The 26,512-nt window shown below is 38.6% G+C and overlaps 1 protein-coding gene across 1 annotated transcript in view; it reads right to left on the reverse strand.

Annotated features, from left to right (window-relative positions):
* Positions 1–26,512, reverse strand: part of alkbh8 (alkB homolog 8, tRNA methyltransferase) — a 65,568-nt gene that overhangs the window by 21,904 nt on the left and 17,152 nt on the right. The window contains exons 6-8 of the mRNA XM_060826686.1: positions 26,046–26,116; positions 11,867–11,973; positions 6,847–6,998 (exon numbers count right to left, since the gene is read on the reverse strand). Coding sequence (XP_060682669.1) covers positions 6,847–6,998; positions 11,867–11,973; positions 26,046–26,116 — 330 coding nt within the window. The remainder of the gene's footprint in view (positions 1–6,846; positions 6,999–11,866; positions 11,974–26,045; positions 26,117–26,512) is intronic.

Genomic DNA, 26,512 nt, shown 5'->3' on the forward strand with positions numbered 1-26,512 from the left:
GATCTTTGGAGGAATGAATGATGATCAGAGAAGGGCAATGATGATTGCATTAAAGAAACTAGATTATTAGAGTTTAACAGAATTATCTTATTCAAGCTACAAAATTCTGAGGGACTATTACAGTGTAGATGTTGAGAAGACATTTCCACAGGTGAAGGAATCCTAAATTATGAAACATAGTTACTTACTAAGGAGACACTCATTTAAAACTGAGATGCAAAGGAATTTCTTCTCTGAGAGAGTAGGGAATGTCTGAAATTCTCTAAAGAGTTGTTTATTTTATTTCTTTGCAGTATGAGCATCGCTGGCTGGCCAGCATTTATTCCTTGCCCCCAGTTGCCCTTGAAGTAGTGGTGGAGAGCTGCCTTCTTGAATTGTTGTAATCCATGTGCGGTAGGTAGACTTAACAATGCCTTTAGTGAAGATATTCCAGGATTTTGACACAGCAACAGTGAAGGAACAGTGATGTACTTCCAACTCAGGATGATGACAGGAATTGGGGTGGTGGTGTGTCATGTATCTGCTGCGCTTGTCCTTGATGGAAATTGTCGTGGGTTTGGAAGATGGGGTCAAAAAGCGTGGCGATGGAAAAGCACAGCCAGTCAGGCAGCATCTGAGGAGTATAAGAGTGAACGTTTAAAGCATAAGCTCTTCATCAGCAATGTGAGAAAAGAGGTGAGGGAGAGGAGCAAGGGGAGAGATAAATGGGAGGGGGTGGAGCTGGGCCAGGGGCAAGGTAGCTGGGAATGTGATAGGTAGATGAAGATCAACGGGAGGGGGGAAGACAGCCCAGGACTTGTAGGTCCTTGGTGGTAAGGGAGCTGAAGCGTTCAGTCACACGGTGTTGTTTGATCAGTGTTCCGGAGATGTTCTCTGAAAGGTTCTGCAAGTTGATGTCCTGTCTCCCCAATGTAGAGGAGGCCACATCGAGAGCAATGGACACAGCAGAGGTGGTGTTTGGAGGTGTAGGAAAATTCTGCCAGACATGGAAGGATCGTTTGGGCCCTTGGATGGAGATGAGCGGGGAGGTGTGGCACAGGTTTTACACCTATTGCAGCGGCAAGGTAAGGTGCTAGGAGTGGAGGATGGGTTGGTGGTGGGCGTGGACCTAACGAGACAGTCATGGAGTGAACTGTCTCTGCAGAATGCTGAAAGGGTGGGGAGGGAAATATATCCCTGGCGGTGTAGAAATGGAAGTCCCACAGCTATCTGAACTACAGCACTTCCCAACACCTGACCCCCAACCTCTGTAAAGAGGATCAATTCCACTCCACAACATCCCCTGTAAAGAGGATCAGTTCCACTCCACAACATCCCAGATGACCGCCTACTTCAAGGAGCATAATTTCCCCTCCCATGTAGTCAATAATGCCCTCTAGGGCATCTCCTCCATTTCCCGCACCTCTGCCCTTCAACCCCACCCCTCCAACTGCAACAAGGACAGGACCCCCCAGTCCTCACCTTCCACCCCAACAACCTCCGGATACAACACATCATCCCCCGCTACTTCTGCCACCTGCAGTCAGGCCGCACCACCAGAGATATGTTTCCCTTCCGACCCCTTTCAGCATTCCGCAAAGATGATTCCCTCTGCAACTCCCTCATTAGGCTCATGCTCCCCACCAACCCACCCTCCACCCCTGGCACCTTCCTGTTCCACTGCAAGAGGTGTAACACCTGCACCCACGCCTTCCCCCTCACCTTCATCCATGGCCCCAAAGGATCCTTCGACATCTGGCAGAGATTTTCCTGCACCTCCAAACATGTCGTCTACTGTGTCTGTTGCTCTCAATGTTGTCTCCTCTACATTGGGAGACAGCACGCCAACTTGCAGAACGTATCAGAGGACATCTCTGGGTCACACGCACCCAACAACTCCACTACCCTGTGGCAGACAACTTCAACACCCCCTCTGCCAAATCCTAACCACCCAATGACAGGAGGAAGAACACCTCATCTTCCGCCTTGGAATCCTCCAACCACACAGAATCAATGTTGATTTCATCTGTTTCCTCATCTCCCCTCTCCTTACTTTATCCCAGATCCAATTCTCCAATTCAGCACCTCTCTCACTGGTCTACCTGTCCATCTTCCTTCCCATCTGTCTGCTCCACCTTCAACTGCGATCTATCACAATCACCACCCACCTTCATCTCCAATCGCATTCCTAACTACCTTCTCTCCAGCCCTACCCACCTCCCATTTATCTCTCAGCCCCCTTGGCATCCCCACATACCCGATGACGGGCTTATGCTTGAAATATTGACTCTCCTGCTCCTCGGATGCTAGCTGTGCTTTTCCAACGCCACATTTTTGGACTTTGATCTCCAGTATCTGCAGTCCTCACTTTCTCCTAGTGGGTTTGGAAGGTGCTGTTTAAGGACCGTTGGTGAATTTCTACAATATATCTCATAGATGGTCCACACTGCTAATACTGAAATTCAGTAGTGGGGGTCAGGGAGGTTTGAGGATGTGGTGCCAATCAGTTGAGCTGTTTTGTCCTGGATGGTGTCAACCTCTTGACTGTTGTTGGAGCTGGACTCATCCAAGCAAGGGGAGAATATTCCATCACACTCCTGACTGTACTTTGTCAAAGGTGGACAGGACTTAAGTTACTCACTGCAGCTTTCATAGCCTTTGACCTGTTCACGAATTCATTCTATTTTTTATAAGAAGTTCAGTTGTGTTTCTGGTCAATGGCAACCTCTAGGATACAGATAGTGGGGAATTCAGTGATGGTAACACCATTGAATGTCCAGGGTATGGTGGTTACATTGTCTGCTATTGAAGACGGTCATTGCCTGGCAAATTGTGTGATACAATTTACCATTTGTCAGCCCAAGCCTGGATATTGTCTAGATCTTGTTGCATTTGGACAATGACTGCTTCAGTACTTGAGTCACGAATGGTGCTCCATACTGTGCAATCATTGTCAAACTTCCCCACTTCTGACTTTATGTAGAGGAAAGGTCACTGATGAAGCAGCTGAAGGTGGTTGGGCCAAGAACACTACCCTGAGGAACTTCTGTAGAGATGTCCTGGAGGTGAGATGACCAACCTCCAAAATTCACAACCATCTTCCTATATGCAAGATACTACTCCAACCAGTGAAGAGTTTATACTCAATAAAATGCAGCCTGATGTCATTCTCACCTCAACTTGAGAAGGCTAGGGCACTGCAAGTTTTTAAAAGAGGAAGTTGACAGATTTTTCAACTATTGATTTGACTGTGTGTGCTGGAGTAAAATAGGAGGTCAGGCCCGATGCAGGTCAGCCACAATTTATTAAATGACAGGCAGGCTTGAGTGACTAAATAGCTTCCTTCAGCTTTTATTTCTTATATTCTTATAACAAGGACACAAAAGCAAAACTGGCTAAAGTGCATTGGCAAATTAGTTTAAAGAATATGCCACTTGAGATGCGGTGGCAAACAAGTTAAAAGAATGTTTTAGAATACACAGATGCATACATTACACCAAATAACGAAAATTCCAAGGGAAGATCCCGCCACTCATGGCTAACTAGAAAAGTTAAAGATAGAATCAGACTTATAATTGTGCACAACAAATCAGAAGATTGATGATTTTTCATATTATGTAAAAAAAAGAGAATAGAAAAATTACAAAAACTGGCCAGAAATATAAAAACTGATAGAAGGGACTTGTATGTACACTTTAAAAGGAGCTAATAAAGTAAGCTTCAGTCATATCACATGTGGCTCTGGAAAATTTGCACTGGAAAGAAAGGAAACGGTAGATGAATTGAACAGTTATTTTGCATCTATCTCCACGACACAGGACTCAAGTAGCATTCCCGAAGTAGTGATAAATAAGCAAATGAACAAAGATAGTAACTCAGGAAAATTACTCAGTACTTATCTGGTGACAGTGTTAATTGTTGGGGTTGTCAACTGACAGGTGCCCAGAACCTGATGGATTTCATTCTGAACCTTAAAAATTCTGGCTAGTGAAATAGTTGATGCATTGACTTTAATTATCCAAATTTCCTTGAATCAGGGCAGATCCATTCAATTACAAGATAGAAAATGTAACTTCTTTCTTCAAAAGGGAAATATTACAAAAAGCAGGAAAAGACAAGCCAGTAGGTTAGTATTTACCATAGGGAAAATATTAGAAGCCATTATTAAATAAATTGTAGCAGGGCACTTACATAAGTTCAAAGGTAATCAGGCAAAATAAACATGGTTTTATGAAAGGTTAATCACATTTGACCAATTTACTGAGTTTTACATGGAAGTAACACCTGCAGTAGATAAACGGAACTTAAATATTTTCAGGAGGCATTTGGTAAAGTGCCACATCAAAAGATTATAACAGCAATTGGAAGCTTCTGGTGTTAGGAAAGCAAATTGGCATGGAAAGAAGATTAGCTACCTAACAGGAAATACTGTAGATGCTTGGTGCCAAATTTGCTGATGACCCAAGGAAAAATGTTGGGAAGACAGCATAACCTATCTATCTCTCTGCAGCTTCTTTAAGTAGTAGGCGAATGAAGAAAATCTGGGAAAACGTGAAATTGTCCATTTTGGGAGGAAGAATAAAAATGCAGATTATTTAAATGGAGAGACACAGATGGATCTTAATGTCCTTGTGCACAAATCAAAAAAGACTATTATCCAGGTACAGCTAGTAATTAAGAAACAAAAATAGAAATTGTGGGAAAAGCTCAACAGGTCCAGCAGTATCTGTAGTGAGAAATCAGGATTAACCATTTCAGGTCGAGAGACCCTTCCTCGAGCAGTTTCAATTTTTGTCTCTGATTTACTGGATCTGCAGTTCTTTCAGTTCTTATTTAGTAATAAGGAAAGTTCATGGAATGTTACCATTTACTGTGAAGGAGATTGAAAAAAATAGGCACGTTATGCTTCAGTTACATAACATACTGGTGAGATTACATTTTGAGTACTGTGCAGAGTATTACTCACTCTAAGAAAAGTTGTAAATGCATTGGAAGGCTTACCAGACTAATACCTGGGATAAGTGAGTTGTTGTATGAGGAAAGGCTGGACAGACTAGAATTAAATCAAATTTAAGAGTAAAAGGCAGCTTGAATGAAACATTTAAAGATCCTAAGGGGTCTTGATAGAGTAGATGTGGAAAGGATGTTTCCTTTCATGAGAGAATCTATAGCTACAGACCACTATTTAAAACTCAGGGGTTGCCCACTTAATATAGATCTGAAGTGAGGTGCCAAAAGGATGAAAGATGACTGGAGGCACACAGGAATGTGTTAAAATCATGATCTTATTGAATAGTGGACCAGACTTGATGGGCCAAAAGACCTACTTGTGTTCCTTGTTCGTTTGTTTCCTCCCTTTTTGGGGATCTCTTCCTGAAAAGGTGGTTGAAGTCAAGTCCTTAAATATTTTGTAGACAAAGGGGTGAAAGGTTAAGATAGGTGGGAATACAGATTAGAGGTTGCAATCAGATTAGTCATCATATTAATATATGGCAAATTACACCTAAGTAGCTGATCTACCCTTGCACCTTTAAATGTCACAAATGAAGAATGTATTAAAATATTAAGTTCAGAGCAAGAACTTTCACTTTATCCAGACTGCCCCATATAATCATTTTCCATGTTTTTCTATTAGACTATTTCCCTGCCGCATCACCATCATCAGTTTAAGACAAGACATGTTCACTCACTTTCAAACATTTTAAACAATGTTTTAAATGTCCTATAGCTGTTAAACTCAATAGATATTAATTCCACACATTCTGAATAGTGTTAACTTATATTAAATCCATTCATTTTTGCCAGAAGTCTGTTCCACATGTCTATTAACTTACACTGCACTCCCAATTTAATGCAGTTCTGTGTACAACACTGGAAATAATATCAAGATCTAATCAACTGGCAGCATCACATGACATCAGGGGTTATAGAATAATTAATAAAAAGGTGCATTGTATTGCTTTCTTATAAATTGCAATTATTATGAAGTTGAAGATGTGTACTGTACCTTTGAGAGAGAGAGAGAGAGAGAGAGAGAGAGACCGCTTTTCTGAACTGAGAGAGTATAAACACTGATGTCTATAACTAGATGACAGTCCCAGAGTATACTGGAAAATTGGAAATATGTAACATTTGGCTGTGAAATAGATACCTGAGTTGTGGTTGTTGTTTTGACAACAATTTGAATTTAACCAGTTTAAATTATACCCCAGGATACTAAAACTCAACCATGCTTGAATTTATTGTTTTGCCAACACCAAACCAATGAGACATCCGATGTTGGGGTTATAAGAATGCCACCATTTTGAAAATTGGTCAGAGAACAACTGCCCAGCCAACATCGTGCTTTTAAAGAAATCAGAAAAATTCCTTTCTATCAAAAGTACCTTTTCATGTAAAACTTACTCGCAGTGAAAAGAAAGATGACAACCCAGGGAGATCAGCAGGAAAACTGAAGACAGTGGAGAAGACAAAGACGGTGTAGTTTTGAGATTAAGTTAGTATAATTTTAATAAATGTTTTATTGGAACCAGATATTTTTAAAGAATTGTGGTCAGATAGTAAATAGTTAAGAGAAGGGGGGGGGGGGCTTGGATTTGTGAAGAGTTTTACTTGCTTAATGTTCACTATTAGAGTTAGAAAATTTTTTTTTAAAAATAGTGGAATTTGGGAGTTCTCTGTCACTCACATTTTAACAGATGGCGAGGCAAGATTTTCTAGGTGTTTGGTTCGACAACCGCTTCGTAACACAATAAACAGGTTGAACAGTTAGTTAAATAAGGACACTCTGAGCAAATCACCCAAATAACTTCTTGATGAGGATGTTGTGCACAGCAAACAAACAGCTCAGAAAAATAAAACACTTACCACAATCACACAATCTTGTTCTGACTTTCCGAAAGGTAAAACTTGTCCTCGCTCCCCTTTTATTTAAAGTCAGGTTACTGATGTCATCAGTGATGGTACCAGTCTTTTGCATCTCTGATGCTGTCACCACATCAAACTTTCTAGGGGTAATTCTGTTGAATGCAAAGGGATAACAATTAACCCAGATATTTGCTGTAGTGATAACAGCGAATCCTTTAAAAACAAACATTCATTGTAAAACTTGTGAAAAAGTTGATTGAAAAATATCAGTATCAACAACATAATATATTTCTAATTACCTCTAAACAACTTCATCTTGCATGAAAGGTTAATCTATATTATGGGCTGTCAAACTTCCTTACTCTGATAAAAAAAAAGTCCATATTTTCTTGTAAAGTTTCCTAATGATACTTGAGCTTTAACATTGATCTGTTTTCAATCTGTAATTGCATTAAGTGATGATAATCAATTACTTTAACTGACTGTTTCCTGCTGGACAGATTGGTTGCATTTATGCTGCCTTCATGACTGCTGGCCACCTTAAGTTCTAATCTATCATTTGGAAAAAAAGTGTAATATATGCCACAGAGGATGCAAGAATCTTTTGGACATCTTTCTTTGAGGTCAGCAGAAAACATGTTTGCCTATTACTTACATCAGGTAAAAACTTATAAAATGTGACGATTTTGTAAATGTATCGCTACAATAGCGAATATTAGATTCTTAGGAAAATAGTTTCAAGTAGCTTGCAGCTTGACTCCTGAAATAAATATTCAAATATTAAAAAATGTTTGGATGCCAGATTTGTTCATGAAATTACATGGAACAAACAATGGGATGACTTTGCAAATACATTTAAGATACGCATCTTCTAAATTTTCTGCTTGCGTAAATGCACACACTATCGGCAGGTGCCATATACTCATCAGCGTATATGCAATGAATGAAAATATCAATCCATAAAGCATTGCCATTTATCGAAGCTGTATATTACTTCCATAAAAAATACTTTATAATAAAAATGACTATGAATTTAATGGCTGAAAACCACTAAATTTACAAAAGACTAAGCCAAATTCTTTGAAATCACAATCAAAGACAGCTGAAAATGAACATTACTGTTATTTTCTACATGAGCTGAAAATGTGTTGCTGGTTAAAGCGCAGCAGGTCAGGCAGCATCCAAGGAACAGGAAATTCGACGTTTCGGGCACAAGCCCTTCATCAGGAATGTGTCCAAAATGTTGAATTTCCTGTTCCTTGGATGCTGCCTGACCTGCTGTGCTTTAACCAGCCACACATTTTCAGCTCTGATCTCCAGCATCTGCAGACCTCACTTTACTCTGTTATTTTCTACATTTCAAAGCTACTGAAATAGAGACAACCTGCCAGCAAAGCCTGACCAGGAGTAACTGTCTTGAAAGAATATGATGGCCACATCAGCACAGGACCCAGACAATCACTTGAATATCCAACTGGGTTGAGACAAAACTATTAAATGTAATTACTTCAACAATGGGACTTCAGTATAAATGGATCTTCCCCATGGAGCCTGTAATCATGTAAGCCAAGCACCTATAATTCAGGAGACACGGCTAATGGCCAGTTGCACAGCATGCGAGTACACAAACTGTGTTTAAGCACCTGTTTCTTCTGCAGACAAGCACAAGCAAATGAGACATTAATGAGGTCTACACAAAATTACAGAACAAGAAAATGCTGGAGAAACTCAGCAAGTCTAGCAGCATCCGTGGAGAGGGAATCAGTTAATGTTTCAAGTCTGGTATGACTCTTCTTCAGAAGGGGAAACATTCATTCATCATTGAGTTCTGAAAACGTTCCCACAATACCAAACTCTAAACATTAAATGATTTTCTCTTCACAGATGCTGCCAGATCTAATTTTGTCCAGCGTTCAGTTTTTGTTTGATTTGCAGAATCTGCAGTTTTTTGCCTTCATTACAGGACTTCAAATCAGCTTAATATTATCTCCAATGTTCATAATCTGTGTTTGTTTGAAAGCTGGAATGTCTTTTTCCAATTCATTGATTTAATGATGCTGGCATCATCAACTGCTCTTCATCTGAGTGGTTTACTAGGCTGCTTCATAGGGCAGTTAAAAGTCAACAACATTATTGTGGATCTGGAGTCTCAAGTGGGCCAGGCCAGATAAGAATAAAAAACAGTATAGTAAAGAAACAGGCCCTTTGGACCACCAAGACCGCGCTGACACATGCCTTTTTTTAAACTAAAAACCTTTTGCTTCTATGCAGCCCATACTATTAGTTTCCCTGCCCATTCATGTATCTGTCAAGTGGCTTCTTCAATGTGGCTGTTCTATCTGTTTCCACCACCACCTCTGGCAGTGCATTCGAGCCACTTAGCACCCTGTGTATAAACTTGCCTCTCGCACCTCCTTTCAACTAACACTCTTTTACCTTAAACCAATGTCTCCGAGTAAGTGACATTTCTACACTGAGAAAAATACTATCCATGCCCCTCACAGAAGTTTATAAAATTATCAGATTGCCCCTCTGCTTCCGATGTTCAAGTGAAAACAAATCATGTTTGTCCAAGCTCTCTTCACAGCTAATACCCTCAAAACCAGGTAACACCCTGATAAACCATTTCTGTATGCTCTCCAAAGCCTCCATATCCTTCTGTTACAGTTCTGGCAACTAGAACTGTAAGTAATATTCCAGAGGTGGCCTAACTAAAGTTCCACGCAACATTACTTGCCAAGTTTTATATGTATGCCTCACCTAATGAGGGCAAGCATGCCATATGCCATCTTGATCATCCAATCCACTTGTATTGCCCACAGGTCCTCAGGGAACTGCGGAGCTGTGCACTTCAATGTCCCGACATGTTAATGCTTCTAAAAGGTTGTCATTTACTGTATACTTCCCACCCGCATTAGACCTTCCAAAATGCATTGCCTTGCATTTTTTCAGATTAAATTCCAACTACCATTGAGATAGAGAATCGGTCTGCCCAAGTCTCCAGGCTCTCTCTATCCTGCTGCATCCTCTGGCAATCCACTTCACTATCCACAGCTCCCCCAATTTGTATGTCATTCACAAATATCAAATCAGACCACTTGCATTCTCCTCCAAATCATTTATATATATTACAAACAGCAAGGAATCCAGCATGGATCTGTGCGGAACACTACTGGTCACAGATCTCCAGTCAGAAAAACACCAATCCACTGCGACTCTGTCTTCTATATCCATCTTAGCAGCTCACCACAGATCCCACGTAACTTCATCTTCTGTTTCAGGCCTTCACAAGGGACCTTGTCAAAGGCCTTGCTAAAATCCATGTAGACAACATCCACTACCCTGCCATCACCAATCATCTTTGTCACTTCGTCAAAAATTCAATTTGTGAAACACAGCTTGCATAAAGCCATGCTATTGCTAATAAGTCCATATTTTCCACATGAGTAAATCATGTCTCCAAGAGTCATCTCCAATAATTTCCTTACCGATGTAAGGCTCACCAGTTTGAAATTCCCTGGATTATCGGTGTTGCTCTTCTTAACAAAGGAACAACATTGGCTATGGACCTCGCCTGCTACTGAAGAGGATTCAAAGATTTGGTACAAGGCCCCAACAATTTCCTCCCTTACTTCCCTCAGTATTCTGGGACAGATCCGATTAGGTCATGGGGACCTGTCTACCTTAATGCTTTTCAAAATACCCAATATCTCACCCCTTTTTTATTTTGACATGTAAACATAACCTTCACTAGACTCACCATCGTCACAGTCCTTCTCCTTTGTGAGTCTCAATGAAAGGACCTCACCCACCTCTTCTGGCTTGATACACAAAATCTCTTTCCCAAGTTACCCCTTGCTCCTTATATATGTATAAACACCTTGGGCTTTTCCTTCATTCAGTTGCAAAGGACATTCAATGACTGCTTTTCACCCAAACTCCTTGTTTATGTTCTTTCCTGCCTTCTTTATACTCTGGCCGGCAGATTTCCTTTTCTAAAGGGCATTAATGAATTTGATGGGGTGATATGGTAAATGATGATAGTTTCACGATCACCATTACCTTTAATTCTTAATCTTGTTAACTGAAGTTTAAATTTCAACAGCTAACACAGTGCGATTTGAATCCACATCCACTGAGCACTGATTATTAATCAGTGACATTACCATAATTCTATCACCTCTTCTGACTAGGTTAAGTACATTAAGTAATATTCTGTTTTAAAACCGAAAAGAAATTTGTCTAGATTGTCCTTTACATACAAACATATGAAGTAGAAGCATGATTAAGACATTCAACCCCACAAGCCAGCTTCACCACTTGAGAAGACCATTCATACAATGGTGACCTCAACTCCACATTCCTACCTATCCCAAATACATTTCAACTTCTTTAAATTGCTCTAATGCATTTAGAAACAAACAATTTAAAGTAAACTGCAAATTCAAGTGCATTTTATACCCTTTCTTAAATAAGGAGACTAAATTTTACATATTTTGGGAGTCATATTAATACTCTGTACAACTGTAGCAAAGCACATCTACTTTTATATCCCATTCCCGTTAAAATAATCAACAATTTACATAGCTTCCTAATTACATACTGTACCGCATATTAACATTGTGTGTACCAGGACAACCAGATCTCTCTGCACTTCACAGTATTGCAATTTCTCTCCATCTAAATAATAAGACTTGTTTTATTTTTTTCTGAGAAAGCAGACAAGTTCACATTTTCCTACATTAGATTCATTCAGACAATTTTTTACCTATTCACTTCACCTATCCATATCTCTGCAGACATGTTATATTCTCTTCATAATTTGTTTTCCTATTTTTATCTCATCACCAAATGGTGCAACCATACATTCAGTCCTTAGTCAAGGCATTGATCTAAATTGTAAATAGTCTTAACATGCAAACAGTTAAGCACTCAGTGATTTTGAAAGCACTTTTTTTCCACAAAATCTCTTGCAGTCAAGCTATTCCACCTCACCTCTCTGATCATAACAATTACTCACCCATGACTCCAAAGATATCTGGATTCACCAGTCATTATGAGCAGACTACGACGAGGCAGCATCACTGCAACACTAAGGCCATTTGGATGCTTAAAATCCATCACTGTCTACAAATTAAAAAGAAAAAAATTTATATATTCTGCACAAAATAAAAGATGGTAAAGGTAAAATCTTCTGCTGCCACAATGTAGGAAAGTAAAAAAAACAAGTTATAATTATCTGCAAGATACCTTCCAACAGAAGACATTATAGCAACTGGGAACTCCTGGATATACATTTCTAAACATTCATACTTCCAATACAATAAATGAGGGAAAAAATTCTTTTATTAGAATAGTTAGTTATGGCAACTGACCACAAACAGCAGATTAATATTTGGACAATAACCTCTGGCTGACATATCCACAAGGTATCTTCTACCTGTGAAAAAGAAATGGCTGCCAAACATTATTTTTCAACCTATAATACAATCCAACCACATTAAAAATGACTATTAAGAAGCAAATAATTCTAAAACACAAGTTCTCCTTAGCAATCCAAACCCTGGGAACAATTTAGAAGTTACAACTAAATCAGACCCAAGGTCTGTGTTGGAATTGTTTTATCCAGTCATATATTGCAGTGCAGGCTATATTTGAAAACAACCAGCGAGCTATAGATATTGTGGGGGAAATTGTCAGTCTCCCACATTGATCCAGCCAGCAAACAGATCTGAAGAATCAGGAGCTCATAATCCTCTTGGACCCAAACAGAAACATTAATTAACCTTTTGGTTGCTTCCAGCAATACCATTGTCAATTTTGCCACTCAACAGACGAAAATTAAAGATTACCAGTTCATACCACCTCTATCAATTTGAACGTAACAGTCGTGCCCTACCACATTTTGTCAATTTAAGCAGCTGTTTCAGGAAACTTGTTGGCATTGGTCAAGAAGCACCTGAATCTCAAAGTACTACTGAGGTGTGGTTATTTCCATTATTCTCAATTTTAATTAACTTAACAGTGATCTTCGGGGCAGAAATGGGTGGCAAGCACTTGGAAACCATAGCTCACTCCTCGAACCCCATCTTCTGTCTCAAATAATGATTCAATCAGAATTTGAAAATTGCTAATGGGTCAACAGTCAAGTTGTCATGTTTGGAACATCAACAGCTTGTTATTATATAACATCTATAATGTAATAAAGCATCCCAAGTTGTCTCCCAAAAGCTTAATAACAAAAAGTTGTTGTTTTCAAATTACATTATTAAATAGAATCACTATTTCTATTGATATGTAAATGTTTGTGGATGTAAGATTAACAAAGAAAATTTTAAAATACTACAAGAGTGAGACAGCAGAAGTGATAATGAATGCCTAGACCTTCGTGGAGACAAATCCATCTATTTAACAATGAAAGGAAAGAAAGGAACAGCTTAACATGAAATCTGATACAATTTTACATGAATTGCCTTTTTGGTAAACAATGGAATGACAAAATTAACTATAGCAATTTCTTTAAAATTTTCAGCAATCAGGAAATTGTTTCATACAACAGAATATGAAAAATGGCAATAATTTGAATTAATAATCGAGTCCAAATTTGGTTACTAACCAATTTGAAAGGTATAACATAGAAACGTAGAAAATAGGAGCAGGAGCTGCCTTTGTCCCATCGAACACACTCCACAATTCAACACAATGTTGACCGATTCTGTATCTCAATGCCATCCTAATTCTCTCAACATAACTCTTGAATGTCTAAAAATCTATTCTTTTCTTTTTTTAACATATTCAGTGGCTTTCGCTACACAGCCTTCTGTAGTAGAGAATTGCACAGATTCGTTATCTTCTAAGTGGAGAAATTTCTCTTCCTCGCAGTTCAAAATGAGACCACACCCTTTGTTGACCACCCACACCCCTCCTCTAGAGAATAATGGAAAATAGAAAATTTAATTCCTTTATTCAAAAAAAGGGGAAGGGAAGCAAAAATCAGGAAAATACAGGCCTGTAAGTTTAACAGTCATTGGGAAAATGTTAGAAACTACTATTGAAGTTATTATTGCAGGGCACTTAGAAACGTTCAAGATAAGCAGGTAAAGTCAACATAGCTTTGTGAAAGGCAAATCATGTTTGACCAATCTATTGGACTTCTTTGAAGAAGTAATGTGAAGGAACCTGTGGATGTACTGTATTTAGATGTCAAGAAGGCATTTGACAAAGTTCACTACTTTTTGTCATTTACATAAATTATTTGGACATGAACGCAAGAGGTATAGTTAGTAAGCTTGCAGATGACACCAAAATTGGAGGTGTAGTGGACAGTGAAGGAGGTTACCTCAGACTACACCAGGATCTTGATCAGATTGGCCAATGGGCTGAGAAGTTACATATGGAGTTTAATTCAGATAAATGTGAGGTGCTGCATTTTGGGAAAGCAAATCCTAGCAGGACTTATACACTTAATGGTAAGGTCCAAGGGAGCGTTGCTGAACAAAGAGACCTTGGAGTGCAGGTTCATAGCTCCTTGAAAGTGGAGTCGCAGGAAGAGAGAGTAGTGAAGAAGGCGTTTGGTATGCTTTCCTTTAATCGGTCAGAGTATTGAGTAGAGGAGTTGGGAGGTCATGTTGTGACTGTACAGGACATTGGTTAGGCCACTGTTGGAGTATTGCGTGCAATTCTGTCTCCTTCCTATCAGAAAGATGTTGTGAAACTTGAAAGGGTTCAGAAAAGATTTACAAGGATGTTGCCAGGGTTAGAGGATTTGAGCTATGGGGAGGGGAGGAACAGGCTGGGGCTGTTTTCCCTGGAGGGTCAGAGGTTGAGAGGTGACCTTATAAAGATCTACAAAATTATGAGGGGCATGGATAGGATAAATAGACAAAGTCTTTTCCCTGGGGTGGGGAAGTCTAGAACTAGAGGACAGGTTTAGGGTGAGAGGGGAAAGATATAAAAGAGAACTAAGGGGCAACTTTTTACGTAGAGGGTGATAAGTGTATGGAATGAGCTGCCAGAGGAAGTGGTGGAGGCTAGTACAATCACAACATTTAAAATGCATTTGGATGGCTACATGAATAGGAAGGGTTTAGAAGGATATGGGCCAAATGTTGGCAGGTGGGGCTAGATTGGGTTGGGATATCTGGTCGGCATGGATGGGTTGGACCGAAGGGTCTGTTTCCGTTCTGTACATCTTTATGACTCTATAACTATTACAGAAAAAAAAACTCATGATATAGGGAATAGCATATCAACATGGATAGAAGAATGACTGGCTAACAGGAAAGCATAAATGGATTATTTTGAGGTTGTCAAGACTTAACAATGGGTGTGCCCAAGGCAATAGTTCTGGTAACTCAAATGTTTCCCATTTATACCAACGACTTGTATGAAATGACTGAACGTATGGTTGAATCATCAGCAAATCTAGCCAAGATAGGGAAGAAAGTAAATTGTGAAGAAGACATAAGGAGATATGGTAGAGTATAAAGATCAGATAAATGAAGTGGGGAAAATGTGACATTATCCAGTTTGATAGTAACAAAATAAAAGCATATTATCTAAAAGGTGAGACATTAAAAAGCTTTACGATGCTGAATGATCTAAAATTCTTAGTGCATGAATCACACAAAGCTTTTGTACACATACAGCAAGTAAGTAGGAAAGCTAATAGAACATCACTGTTTATTACAAGGGGAACTGAACATAAAAGTAGAATAGTAATGCATCAACAATACACAGCATTGGTGAGACCGTATTTGCAATAGTGTATAATAATAGTCACTGTATTTAAGGATGGATGTAAATATGTTGGCATCAGGTCAGTGAAGATATACAAGACTTGAGACCTGGAATGGGTGGTTTGTCTTGAGGGAAAATTGGACAAGGTAGGCTAGTAATCACTATAGTTGAGAAGTTTGAGGTGCCTTGAAACATCAAGATTCTGAGGGGTCTTGATAGGTACATATGGAGAGGATGTTTCCTCTTTTGGACCATCTAGTATGATTTAAAAATCAAGGGTCTTCTATTTCAAGCAGAGATAGTGCAAAATCTTCTCTCTGCTGATGCTGAACCTTTGAAATTTATTGCCACCATCTTTTGAGAAAGAGGAGGTTTTAAAATATTTTTCAGGCAGAGGGAAATTGATTCTTGGCAAGCAAGGGGTAAAAGATTATCAAGAATAAGCAGGAATATGGATTTGAGGTTCCAACCAGTTCAGCCATGATCTTATGGAATAGTGGAGCAGCTTCAAGAGGCTGAACAGAATACTCCTGCTCCTTGTTTATGCAAGGAGAGGAAAAAAATTGTGCAAGGAACTCCAACTTAAAAGTTTTAAATCCTTAAAAAGTTTGAAATGCCAAGGTGTACCTGGTCTGCTGTAGGATATATGCATTGTATATGCAAATGCACAGTATAAACGCCAAGTACAATGCAACAAAACATAACAACCGAATGTTTGTAGAGTCTTCAATGTAACAAATCCACCATAGGCGCTTTGTAAAGAGTCAGTCAACAAAGTCAGATACAAAGCCATGTATAGACACAGTAGACCAGATGATCAAAACCTTAGCCAAAGAGGTTGGGAGACAGAAACTTTCAGGGAGGAAATTGGACAAGGGCACAGATATGAAAGAGATATAGAGCTTGAGGAGGTTACATAGAAAAACATGAGGCCAGAGAGATATTTAGAGTCATTGGGTCACACAGCACAAACAGTCCCTTCAGTCCAACTCATCCATGCCAACCAGATATTCTACATTAATCTAGTTCCAGCGTATAGCCCATTTCCCGCTAAACCCTTCCTATTCATTTACACAGCCAGATGCATTTTAAACATTGTAATTGTACAAGGTCCACCACTTCTTTTGGCAGCTCATTCCATACACACACCACCTTGTGAGTGAAAATCCTGCCTCTTAGGTCTCTTTCAAATCTTTCCTCTCTCACTCTGAACTTATGCCCTCTGATTTTGGACTCCCATACCCTGGGAAAAAAAAGGTCTCTGGCAAGTCATCTAATTCAACACCCCTCATGATTTTATAAACCTCTGTAAGGTCATCCCTCACGCTCCACGAAAAACAGCACCACCCTATTCAGCCTCTCCATATAGCTCAAACCCTCCAACCCTGGCAACATCCTTGTAAATCTTTTCTGAACTCTTTCACATTTCACAACATCTTTCCTATAGCAAGGAGACCAGAACTGAACACATTATTCCAGAAGTGGTTGAACCAATGTTCACAGTTGCAACATGACATCCCAACACTTATACACAATGCACTGACTAATAATTTGAGGACATGAATGAGAAATTGCAGAACTGACAACCACTACAGATAAGTGAAGACAGATAATGGGTAAACAGCGCTTGGTAAAAGTTAGGTTAAGACAAAGTTTTAGATCTCAAATTTACTGAGGGCACTTAAGAGAAAAAACTTTGATCTTGCATAATTCATAGAGGTATTCACATGCCCTTCAAATAACATTGAATCATACTTTTTGAAAGAATGCCTCGTGGTTATGACTGATTTGTTAGCATGCGGCATGGTACTGGTCAATAATTTAGATCAGGGAAAGAAATAATTCAGTCTATGATGCTGGAGGTTGAAAAATCATCAGTTGAGCCGATATGGTGGTCATTGACTGCGGTCAAAAGGAAGAATGGTTTCTGCTCCCGAAAGAGGAGTGAGGCGCTCTGCTACCTGGAGAAATCGTTCTTGTTTGTCAGGTGTCACTTTCGTGCAAATGGGCAACATCTTTCCCATTAACTAACCAGAAAACCCATATGGTTTTGCACAAAGCTGATCTAGAACAAGTTTAAATTTGAGACCTCATATTAGAGGCCTGCATTAGTAAGCTTATTTTGCTACACAAAGGGCTGAATTTTAAATTAACCCAGTTTACGGATGCAAACGTTCTGAAAGACAGTTGCACTGCTGAAATATCAATAAGAATTATTAAAGGTATCGGAAGGCATTCTTTTGTTGAAAAGCAGAGGCTGGATCAATATTGATGAAGGTTTCTTATTGGTTATTAATTATAACACAATGTATGTCTTCAGCAATTGCAACAAAAACTTGTTGGAAACAAAAAGAATTTAACAACCTAAATACATCAAATGTGAATGCTTCACTGAAGAGACCAGACATCAGTTTGGGATGATACAAAAACATCAATGTATTTTCTTTCAGTTTTAAATCACAGCAATCAAACCTTCTGATGTACTAATGCCTTGTGTTGTGCATCCAAACATAAAATATTATATAATTAACAAAGATAAACTGTTGAAATACCCTTTAGGCACAAAAAAAATGAAATATCATAACGGATAACTGGCACAAATCTGAGGATTCACATTTTCGCTCACCAGATGAACCAAGCGTTACATCAATTTGACAAGGAGGAAAAGAAATTATGTTGATTTTCATTGCTATCAAGGCATATTGGCAATATGAGGCTTGAACAAAATTAAAATAAAATTCTATTAAGACCATAAGACAATAGAAGTAGAAATTAGGCCATTTAGCCCATCGAATCTTCTCCACCATTCAATCATAACTGATAGGTTTTTCAACCCCATTTTTCCACTTTCTCCTCGTAACCTTTAATCTTCTTGGCAATCAAGAACCTATCCATCGTCATCTTAAATATACTCAATGACCTGGCCTCCACAGCCTTCTGTGGCAACCAATTCTTTGGCTGAAGACGTTTCTCCTTATCTCTGTTCTAAATGCTCTTCCCTTTACTTTTAAGCTGTGTCCTCAGGTCCTCTTCTCTCCTGCCAATGGAAAAATCTTCCAACGTCCATTCTGTCCAGACCGTTCAGTCTTCTAAACTGCGGGTGTAGTCCCAGAGTCCTCAAATGTTCCATGCATGTTAAGCCTTTCATTCCTGGAATCATTCTCACAATCTGCTCCAGGGCCAATACATCCTCTCGGAGGTATGGAGCCCAAAATTGCTGACAATACTCTAAATGTGGTCTGACCAAAGCCATTTAAAGCCTCAGAAGTACATCCCTGCTTTTTTCTTCTAGTCCTCTCGAGATAAATGACAACACTGTAGATGCCTTCCTAACTTCCAACTCGACCTGCAAGTTTATTTTAAGAAAATCCTGGACTAGGATTCCCAAGTCCCTCTGCACTCCAGATTTCTGAATTATCTCCCCATTTAGTAAATAGTCCATGCCTCTACACTTCCTACCTAAATGCATGACCTCACACTTTCCCACGTTGTACTCCATCTGCCACTTCTTTGCCCATTCTCCTAAACTGTCTAAATCTTTCTGCAGCCTCCCTGCCTCCTCAATACTACCTGTCCCTCTACCTATCTTTGTCTCATCTGCAAACTTGGCCAGATTGTCCTCAGTTCCTTCATCCAGATCATTAATATATAAAGTGAACACTGAGACTTGCGGAAGACCACCAGTCACTGATTTCCAAATTGAGAAGGACCCTTTTATTTCCACTCTCTGCTTTCTGCCAGACTGCCAAGCTTCTATCCATGCCAGTACCTTGCCTCTAACACCATGGGCCCGTATCTGATTCCTCTTCTGTGGCATTTTAATCAAAGGCTTTCTGGAAGTCCAGATAAATAACATTCATTTGCTCTCCTTTGTCTAATCTATTCGTTATCCCCTCAAAGAATTCTAATAGATTTGTCAGGTGTGTCCTCCCTTTGATGAAACTATGTTGACTTTGCCCTATTTTACCATGCTCTTCCTAGTATTCAGAATGGACAATGGACAATGGACTCCAAACTCTTACCAATGACTGAGGTCAGGCTAATCAGCCTATACAGAGGAACTTTGATTATCTGGCATTCAATTATCCGAATATTGAATTATCTGGCAAGATCACAAGATCCTGATGCTTGGCTAAACAATGTTATTCAGCATTCGATTAACTGAACGAAATACTCACCACCCGTGTCCTTCGGATAACCGAGGTTCCTCTGCAATTTCCCATCTTTTGTCTTACTCCCTTCTTAAATAGGGGAGTTACATTAGTGATTTTCCAGTCTTCTGGGACACTCCCCGACTCCAGTGATACCTGAAAGACCACTACTAAAGCTTCCACTACTTCTTTAGCTATCTCCTTTGGAACTCTACAGTGTAGCCCACCTGCTCCAGGTGATTTATCAACTTTCAGACCTTTCAGTTTTTCTAGCACCTTCTCCTTGGTAATGGCCACCGTACTCATTTCCGTCCCCCAACTCTCTTGAATTTTTGGGAAGCTACTTGAGTCTTCCACGGTGAAGATTAATTGGGGTACATTAGTTCCCAAAACATTAGGTGGCATGAAGAGTTAAAAAGTCAAATACAACCCTATTGCTAACTTGTTTTAACAGGAGCAGGAGAGGAAGCCAGCAACCAACGGGTTAGTTATTTAAAGAATTATAATGAGGTTGTACACTACAGAATTATCCAGCATTTTCGAATGAAACCTAGCCAGACAAATTTTACAGGTCTCAAGGAACATATTGACTAAAAGGGAGAGGACTCTGTGAAATCCAGCACTTGTCTGCTAGATCCCAACCCCTGTGATAGGACAGCCCTGCAATTTTCCAACAGCTGCTCCCTCTTTGCTCTCCCCTCCTTGGCTCTAGTCTGGTGCCAAAGGTCAATCCTGCAGACAGACAGACTGTTAACCTGATCAGTTGCAAATGGGAAGCAAACAAGTACATGCTAATTAAATCCTGCCATTTAAATAGCAAAACTTGAAGAAAATTAATTCTTCCAGATTTTCATTCTCAAAACAACTCCCTGCTCCACCTCTGCTTCTAGGCTAACAGTACGGCCAATATCCCCTTTCCGTCCCACATTCAAACTTGCCCTTCTGAAATCCTACATATTTTTGGAGTAGCTTTAATGCACATAGAGTGTATTCAGCTAATAGGCATAAACAATGGATGGAGGCAAGGGTCTATTTTTATTTATTTTTGGGATGCATGTGCCATTGGCTTTGAATTGTGAAAACCACACTAACGGGTTAAAACAACAAAGAGATTAATTTAATGTCATAAGAAATTGATGAAGAACATACAGCTCTTCAAGCCAGCTCTGCCATTCGATAAGATTATGGCTGATTAGATTATGGATTTAAATGTACTTTCCTCCCTGCCGTCCATTAGCCTGAACTCCCTTGGAGATCTAAAATCTAACTTAACCTTCCACAAATTCTTGAATAAATCTGAAATGTTAGCTGTAAAAGGACATTGGGTCCAAATGAAATAAAATTTTGAAACTGAGAAATTAAAGCTTGTTTTAGAAGAGGTTAGACCATGGATTTATGCTCAAGAAATCAAAGTCTCAAACTCTGAAAACTCTCGTCTAAGAGAAGAAAAGAAGTGAAAAGAGGAAGCAAGACAACACCAGCATTATGCATTTAACCTAAAAATGGTCCAGGAGAAGGGTAGGAAAATCAACACTTGATGAATAATAGGAAAGAATTAAAACAATCAATAAATGCAGTTTTAACCATAATTAACAATGGTAAACTATTATTTCACACTGATGAATTTTTCCCCCTCTATAAAAGACAATGAATTACACTCTATTGATACAGTAACAGTAGTACAAACAAATACTGAAATGGACATGAACTTGCTGATGCTTGAGCCAAAATAAAAAGCACTCTTCTTTTCATTTTAATTCACCAAACCTTCAAAAGGGAAAAAACAAATCAATAAACCCACAGTGAATCAATCTGCCACCTGACAGACTTCTCTTCAGAAGCCATGTGCTTTGAAGTATTTCCAATTACAGTTCCTCATTTTAACTGATTATCACCACAGAATAAAGAGAATGTCAATCAAATTTACAGCTGGCAATAGGACAGAAACAGAAGATTCAAGTCCCATATCTGTAATTGATAATAAATAACATATGGAATTGAAAACCTAATAGTTTAAATGAAATCAAGATTAGAATATATTAAAAGTTTAACACCAGGAAGTATCAAAACTATTTTTCATTTTTGATAATATGTAAAAATTCCTAAAGTTATACCATTGTGCAAAGGTCTCTATTTGCAGTCAAAACTAAATCCTAAATGCTGAAATTTAACAAAAAGATATAACTCCTATGAAGAATTTTATTCAAACTCACTTTATCATTCCAAAAATAATTCTTGAACCAGTACAGGACCATTTTATAAAAAATTCATTCATGTGATGTGGATGTCAGTGGCTGGATTAGAATTTTTTGCCCATCCGTAATTAGTCACAAAGTCAGAGAGATGTACAGAAACAGACGTTTCGGTCCAACATATTCATGCTGGCCAGATATTTTAATCTAGTCCCATTTGCCAGCACCCGGCCCATATCTCTATAAACTCTTCCTATTCATATACTCATCCTGATGCCTCTTAAATGTTGCAATTGTACCAGTGTCCACGACTTCCTCTGGCAGCTCATTCCATTCACGCACACCCTCTGTGTGACGAAGTTGCCCCTTAAGTCCTTTTTAAATCTTTCCCATTTCCTCCTAAACATTTGCCACCTAGTTATGGACTCCCCAACCCAGTGAAAAAGACAGTGTCTATTTATCCTATCCATGCCCCTTATGATTTTATAAGTCTCTATAAGGTCACCCCTCAGCCTCCAACGCTCCAGAGAAACCAGTCCCAACCTATTCAGCCTCTCCCTATAGCTCAAACCCTTCAACCTTGGCAACATCCTTATAAATAGTTTCTGAACTCCTTCAAGTTTCACAACATCCTTCTGATAGGAGGGAGATCAGAACTGCACACAATATTCCAAAAGTGGCCTAACCAATGTCCTGTACAGCCACAACATGACCTCCCAATTCCTATACATGATGCTCTGACCAATAAAAGAAAGCATACCAAATGCCTAACTACCTGCGACTCCACTTTCAAGGAGCTACGAGCCTGCATTCCAAGGTCTCTTTGTTCAGCAACACTCCCCAGAACCTTATATTAAGTGTACAAGTCCTACCCCTGATTTACCTTTCCAAAATGCAGCAGCTCACATTTGTCGGAATTAAACTCCATCTGCCACATTGCCCAAGAGGCAGTTAAGAACCAACCACATTGCTGTTGGTCTGGAGTCACATTTAGGCAATTTAAGGGAAGGAGACAGATTTCCTTCCCTAAAGGACATTAGAGAAGCAGTTGGATTTTTCCTTACAATCTACAATGGATTCTTAACATCTTTAGACTCTCATTTCCAAATCATTATTGAATACAACTGCCATGACGGGATTTGAACCCAGGTCCCCACAACATAACTTGTAAAACTTATTGGGGTATCCTAGCAATGTGAATGATAGCTTATTCACAAAGCAAAGTTTTTTTTAATAAACTAAAATGCATAGCTGAAGAGGCATTACCTACTTTATGTTGATAGTGCAAAGACCATTTTTTTCTGAACTGGATAGACTAAAAAAAATTAGAAAAGGTATTGCTTTAAACCAAAAAACTGGAAGAACTGCCTTTTTAAAAACTGGAACTAATTGAGTTATATCTACAATGTTGCTTTATTCAAACAGCATGATGACTCAGAGGTAGCAGTTCAAGCAGTGTAGAGAGAAAACTAGATGCATCGTTTTTGTGTGGTTTGTATTATGCATGCTTGTGTGCATGCATATATGTGCACATGCACACATGACAGTCCTATAATCTTTTTTTCAACTGACCAGTTGCCATGGGCTCAGCATATTTGCAATTACTCAATTGATTCCTAGACAATTGGTTACAGCCCTGTATGTTAATAACAGAAATATTTAGTTTACAAAAAAAAGCACCTCAATTTCTCAGTCTCTATCTCCTTCTGTGGAGAAGTAACAGAAAATCTCCCAATGGCTGTTTTCACTCACCATTTCCCTACAAATGCACTCTCTGCAAGTTGCCTGTTCAAAGGAAATTAGAAACCACCTTCAGAAACACAGATGGGGCAAATTCTCAACCAATGAATGAAAATCAGCATCTATGTGGAAACAGCTGAAAATGTGTTGCTGGAAAAGCGCAGCAGGTCAGGCAGCATCCAAGGAGCAGGAGTCGACGTTTCGGGCATGAGCCCTTCTTCAGCAACACATTTTCAGCTCTGATCTCCAGCATCTGCAGTCCTCACTTTCTCCTAGAAGATCTATGTGGAAACAACCTTGTCTCACCAGCAAGGAAACAGAAGGAACTGCACGTACACAAATCATCAACATCTGTGGCCCACAAATTTTGTTTTCCTTTGTAAGCCTTTAATATCCTTGTCTTACCTTTTTGTGTGCTCGTTTATATTTGTAAAAGGATTTACACAAGGAGCGGAGTTAAAGTTTGAGTTATTTGTTAGCAAAGCATGTTTATTTCTTGACTTTAATTAAAAACAGATTAGCATAATTATTTTCTTGCTGGAAAAATCTCGTGTGCATATTCATTGACCTGAATTAGACAGGTAAAATTGAGTGTTTTGAGGCTGAATCAAATTTTTACACTTGTGACGAATATAGGAAAAGTAGGGCTTGATTTCCATTGCACTAAGTCATGACAAGAGCACTTTTGACAGCATTTTCCATCACATATCGGAAATATTGGAATGCAGAAGCTTTGTGGATAAATATAATCAAATCAAGCGATGGAGTGCTCACATTAACTCAAAATCATCTACCCCAGAATGCAGTGTAAATATAGCAACAGTGATCATTAACAAACAATTGTACTCTCTTTTTAAGGATTCATTTAATATCACTTTTGGCATTTAACAATTGGGTATTATCTAAAGAGGGATCAGCAAACAATACACTCAGGTATGGAATGCAAATACTTTTCAAATGAAGGCCAATACTTTCTATTCTAATCCAAAACACCATCTGGAGGGCAATGCAGTGTTAAAAAAAAGTGACTACATAAAGAAAAGTTGAAATTAACAAACTCTCCAGCTCTGATATGCAGCTTTTTTTTTGGCAGCGTGGGTATTAATCTGCAGTTGCATACAGTGTCAATGCTACAAAAGTAGGTAATCAGTCAAACTGAAAAATCCAAGGTTTGCAAGCCTGTTCCAAAATACTACACAGTGTGTAAAGTAATACAACAGACAGGGCTTTCTTTGAACTGAGAAGATTTTGGATGGTCTGCTGGAGATGGTAAAATTATGAAAGGATGGGACACAGTAAACGTTGTCTTTCTAGTAACTGGTTATGTCAATGAGCCCTCATTTTAAATACAAAATTAAATGGACTGAAATTTAGGACATAGAACACCTTTTTTTATTAAAAGGAATTTGATTTTGAGGCTTTAGAATGCAAAGCTAAAAGTGTTTGAAGACAACAGTTTTGTTTATAACAAATACAAATGAACATACAAACAAGGAACAACAGCAAGTCATTTGACCCTTTGAGCCTGCTTTATTAAGGACATGGCTGATCTGATTTTAACCACAAATCTACATTCCTGAATATCCCTGATAGATTCTTAATTACAGAGGGAACCTTGTACATTTCAACAAGTTTACCTCTGAAAATGGATGACAATTTATGCTACATATATTTTATTTATAGTTAATATAATTTTGCAAACAAATTGGTCAAACATTTGATATACATTTTAAAATTGTACTCTCCTCAAGCTTTCTTATGACATCATTTCAACACATTATGGCTAATATCAAAAGACAATAGGTGCAGGAGTAGGCCATTCTACCCTTCAAGCCAGCACCACCATTCATAATGATCATGGCTGATCATCCTCAATCAGTATTGACCATGAAATATTCAACATGAGTTTTGGTTTTGCCTCCATGCTTCATTTTGTAATTCCAACCCAAGTAAAGCAAAGGGAAAAAGCATCCAAGGAGGATCTCACTCCATTTGCTTCATCTGATTTAAAAGGTGTGTTACATTTGCAATGTAACTGGAGGACTATGAATTTTGCTTCACACCAACAGTTTATTTATTGTATTTATGCAACTTTAGCAACAGGAACAAACTATCAGTCTTAAATCAAAGTGATTCTTGTGATCATAATATTGTTGATGCTGGAGAAAACATAAAATTCACATAGCTCAGCAGACAAACAAATCAATTGTTCAGGATGCAACCAGTTTTGTATCAATATGGCAGTTTTAAATTCAAAATATAACTTTTAAAACCAGAGAATTTCCATCAGTTAATTTTGTTATGCAAGACATTCTACTAAGAGCAGCTAAGAATTTCAATTTTGCTTTTGTTATTCAAGACCCATAATAAACTTTACCTCAGCTCCAAGGCTCAAACAGAAGATCCCATCCTCAAATGCTGAATGAGTGTCAATGTGGGGAGGAATCCCTATAAAAATAATTGCAAAAAAAATTACAATATTAATATTTAATATCGAAAATGTTGACTTTTGCTATTTTATTGCGATGATTTGCTAAATATAACAACAACACATTTTCTGAAAGGTCAACCTTGAGATTTATGCAACATAATCAGGAATTTCTGCATTGGTTAATTCCAAATATTAGTCAGTTTTGTGTTTACGCATTATAATAAAATATACAAATGAGAATTTTCGGAATAAAGAAACTCTGTTCATGCATATTACAGTTGTATAAGTTCTGCTATAACACACATTTCACTAATGCAAATTCACTGTAATGTAATTGACAAATTGGGGACATGGTTTCTAAAGTGTGAATTTTTAAAAAGATTACATCGCCAACACTAAGTGCTGTTGCTAAA

Source organism: Hemiscyllium ocellatum, chromosome 6, assembly GCF_020745735.1.
Source record: "Hemiscyllium ocellatum isolate sHemOce1 chromosome 6, sHemOce1.pat.X.cur, whole genome shotgun sequence".
Classification (NCBI taxonomy): Eukaryota; Metazoa; Chordata; class Chondrichthyes; order Orectolobiformes; family Hemiscylliidae; genus Hemiscyllium; species Hemiscyllium ocellatum.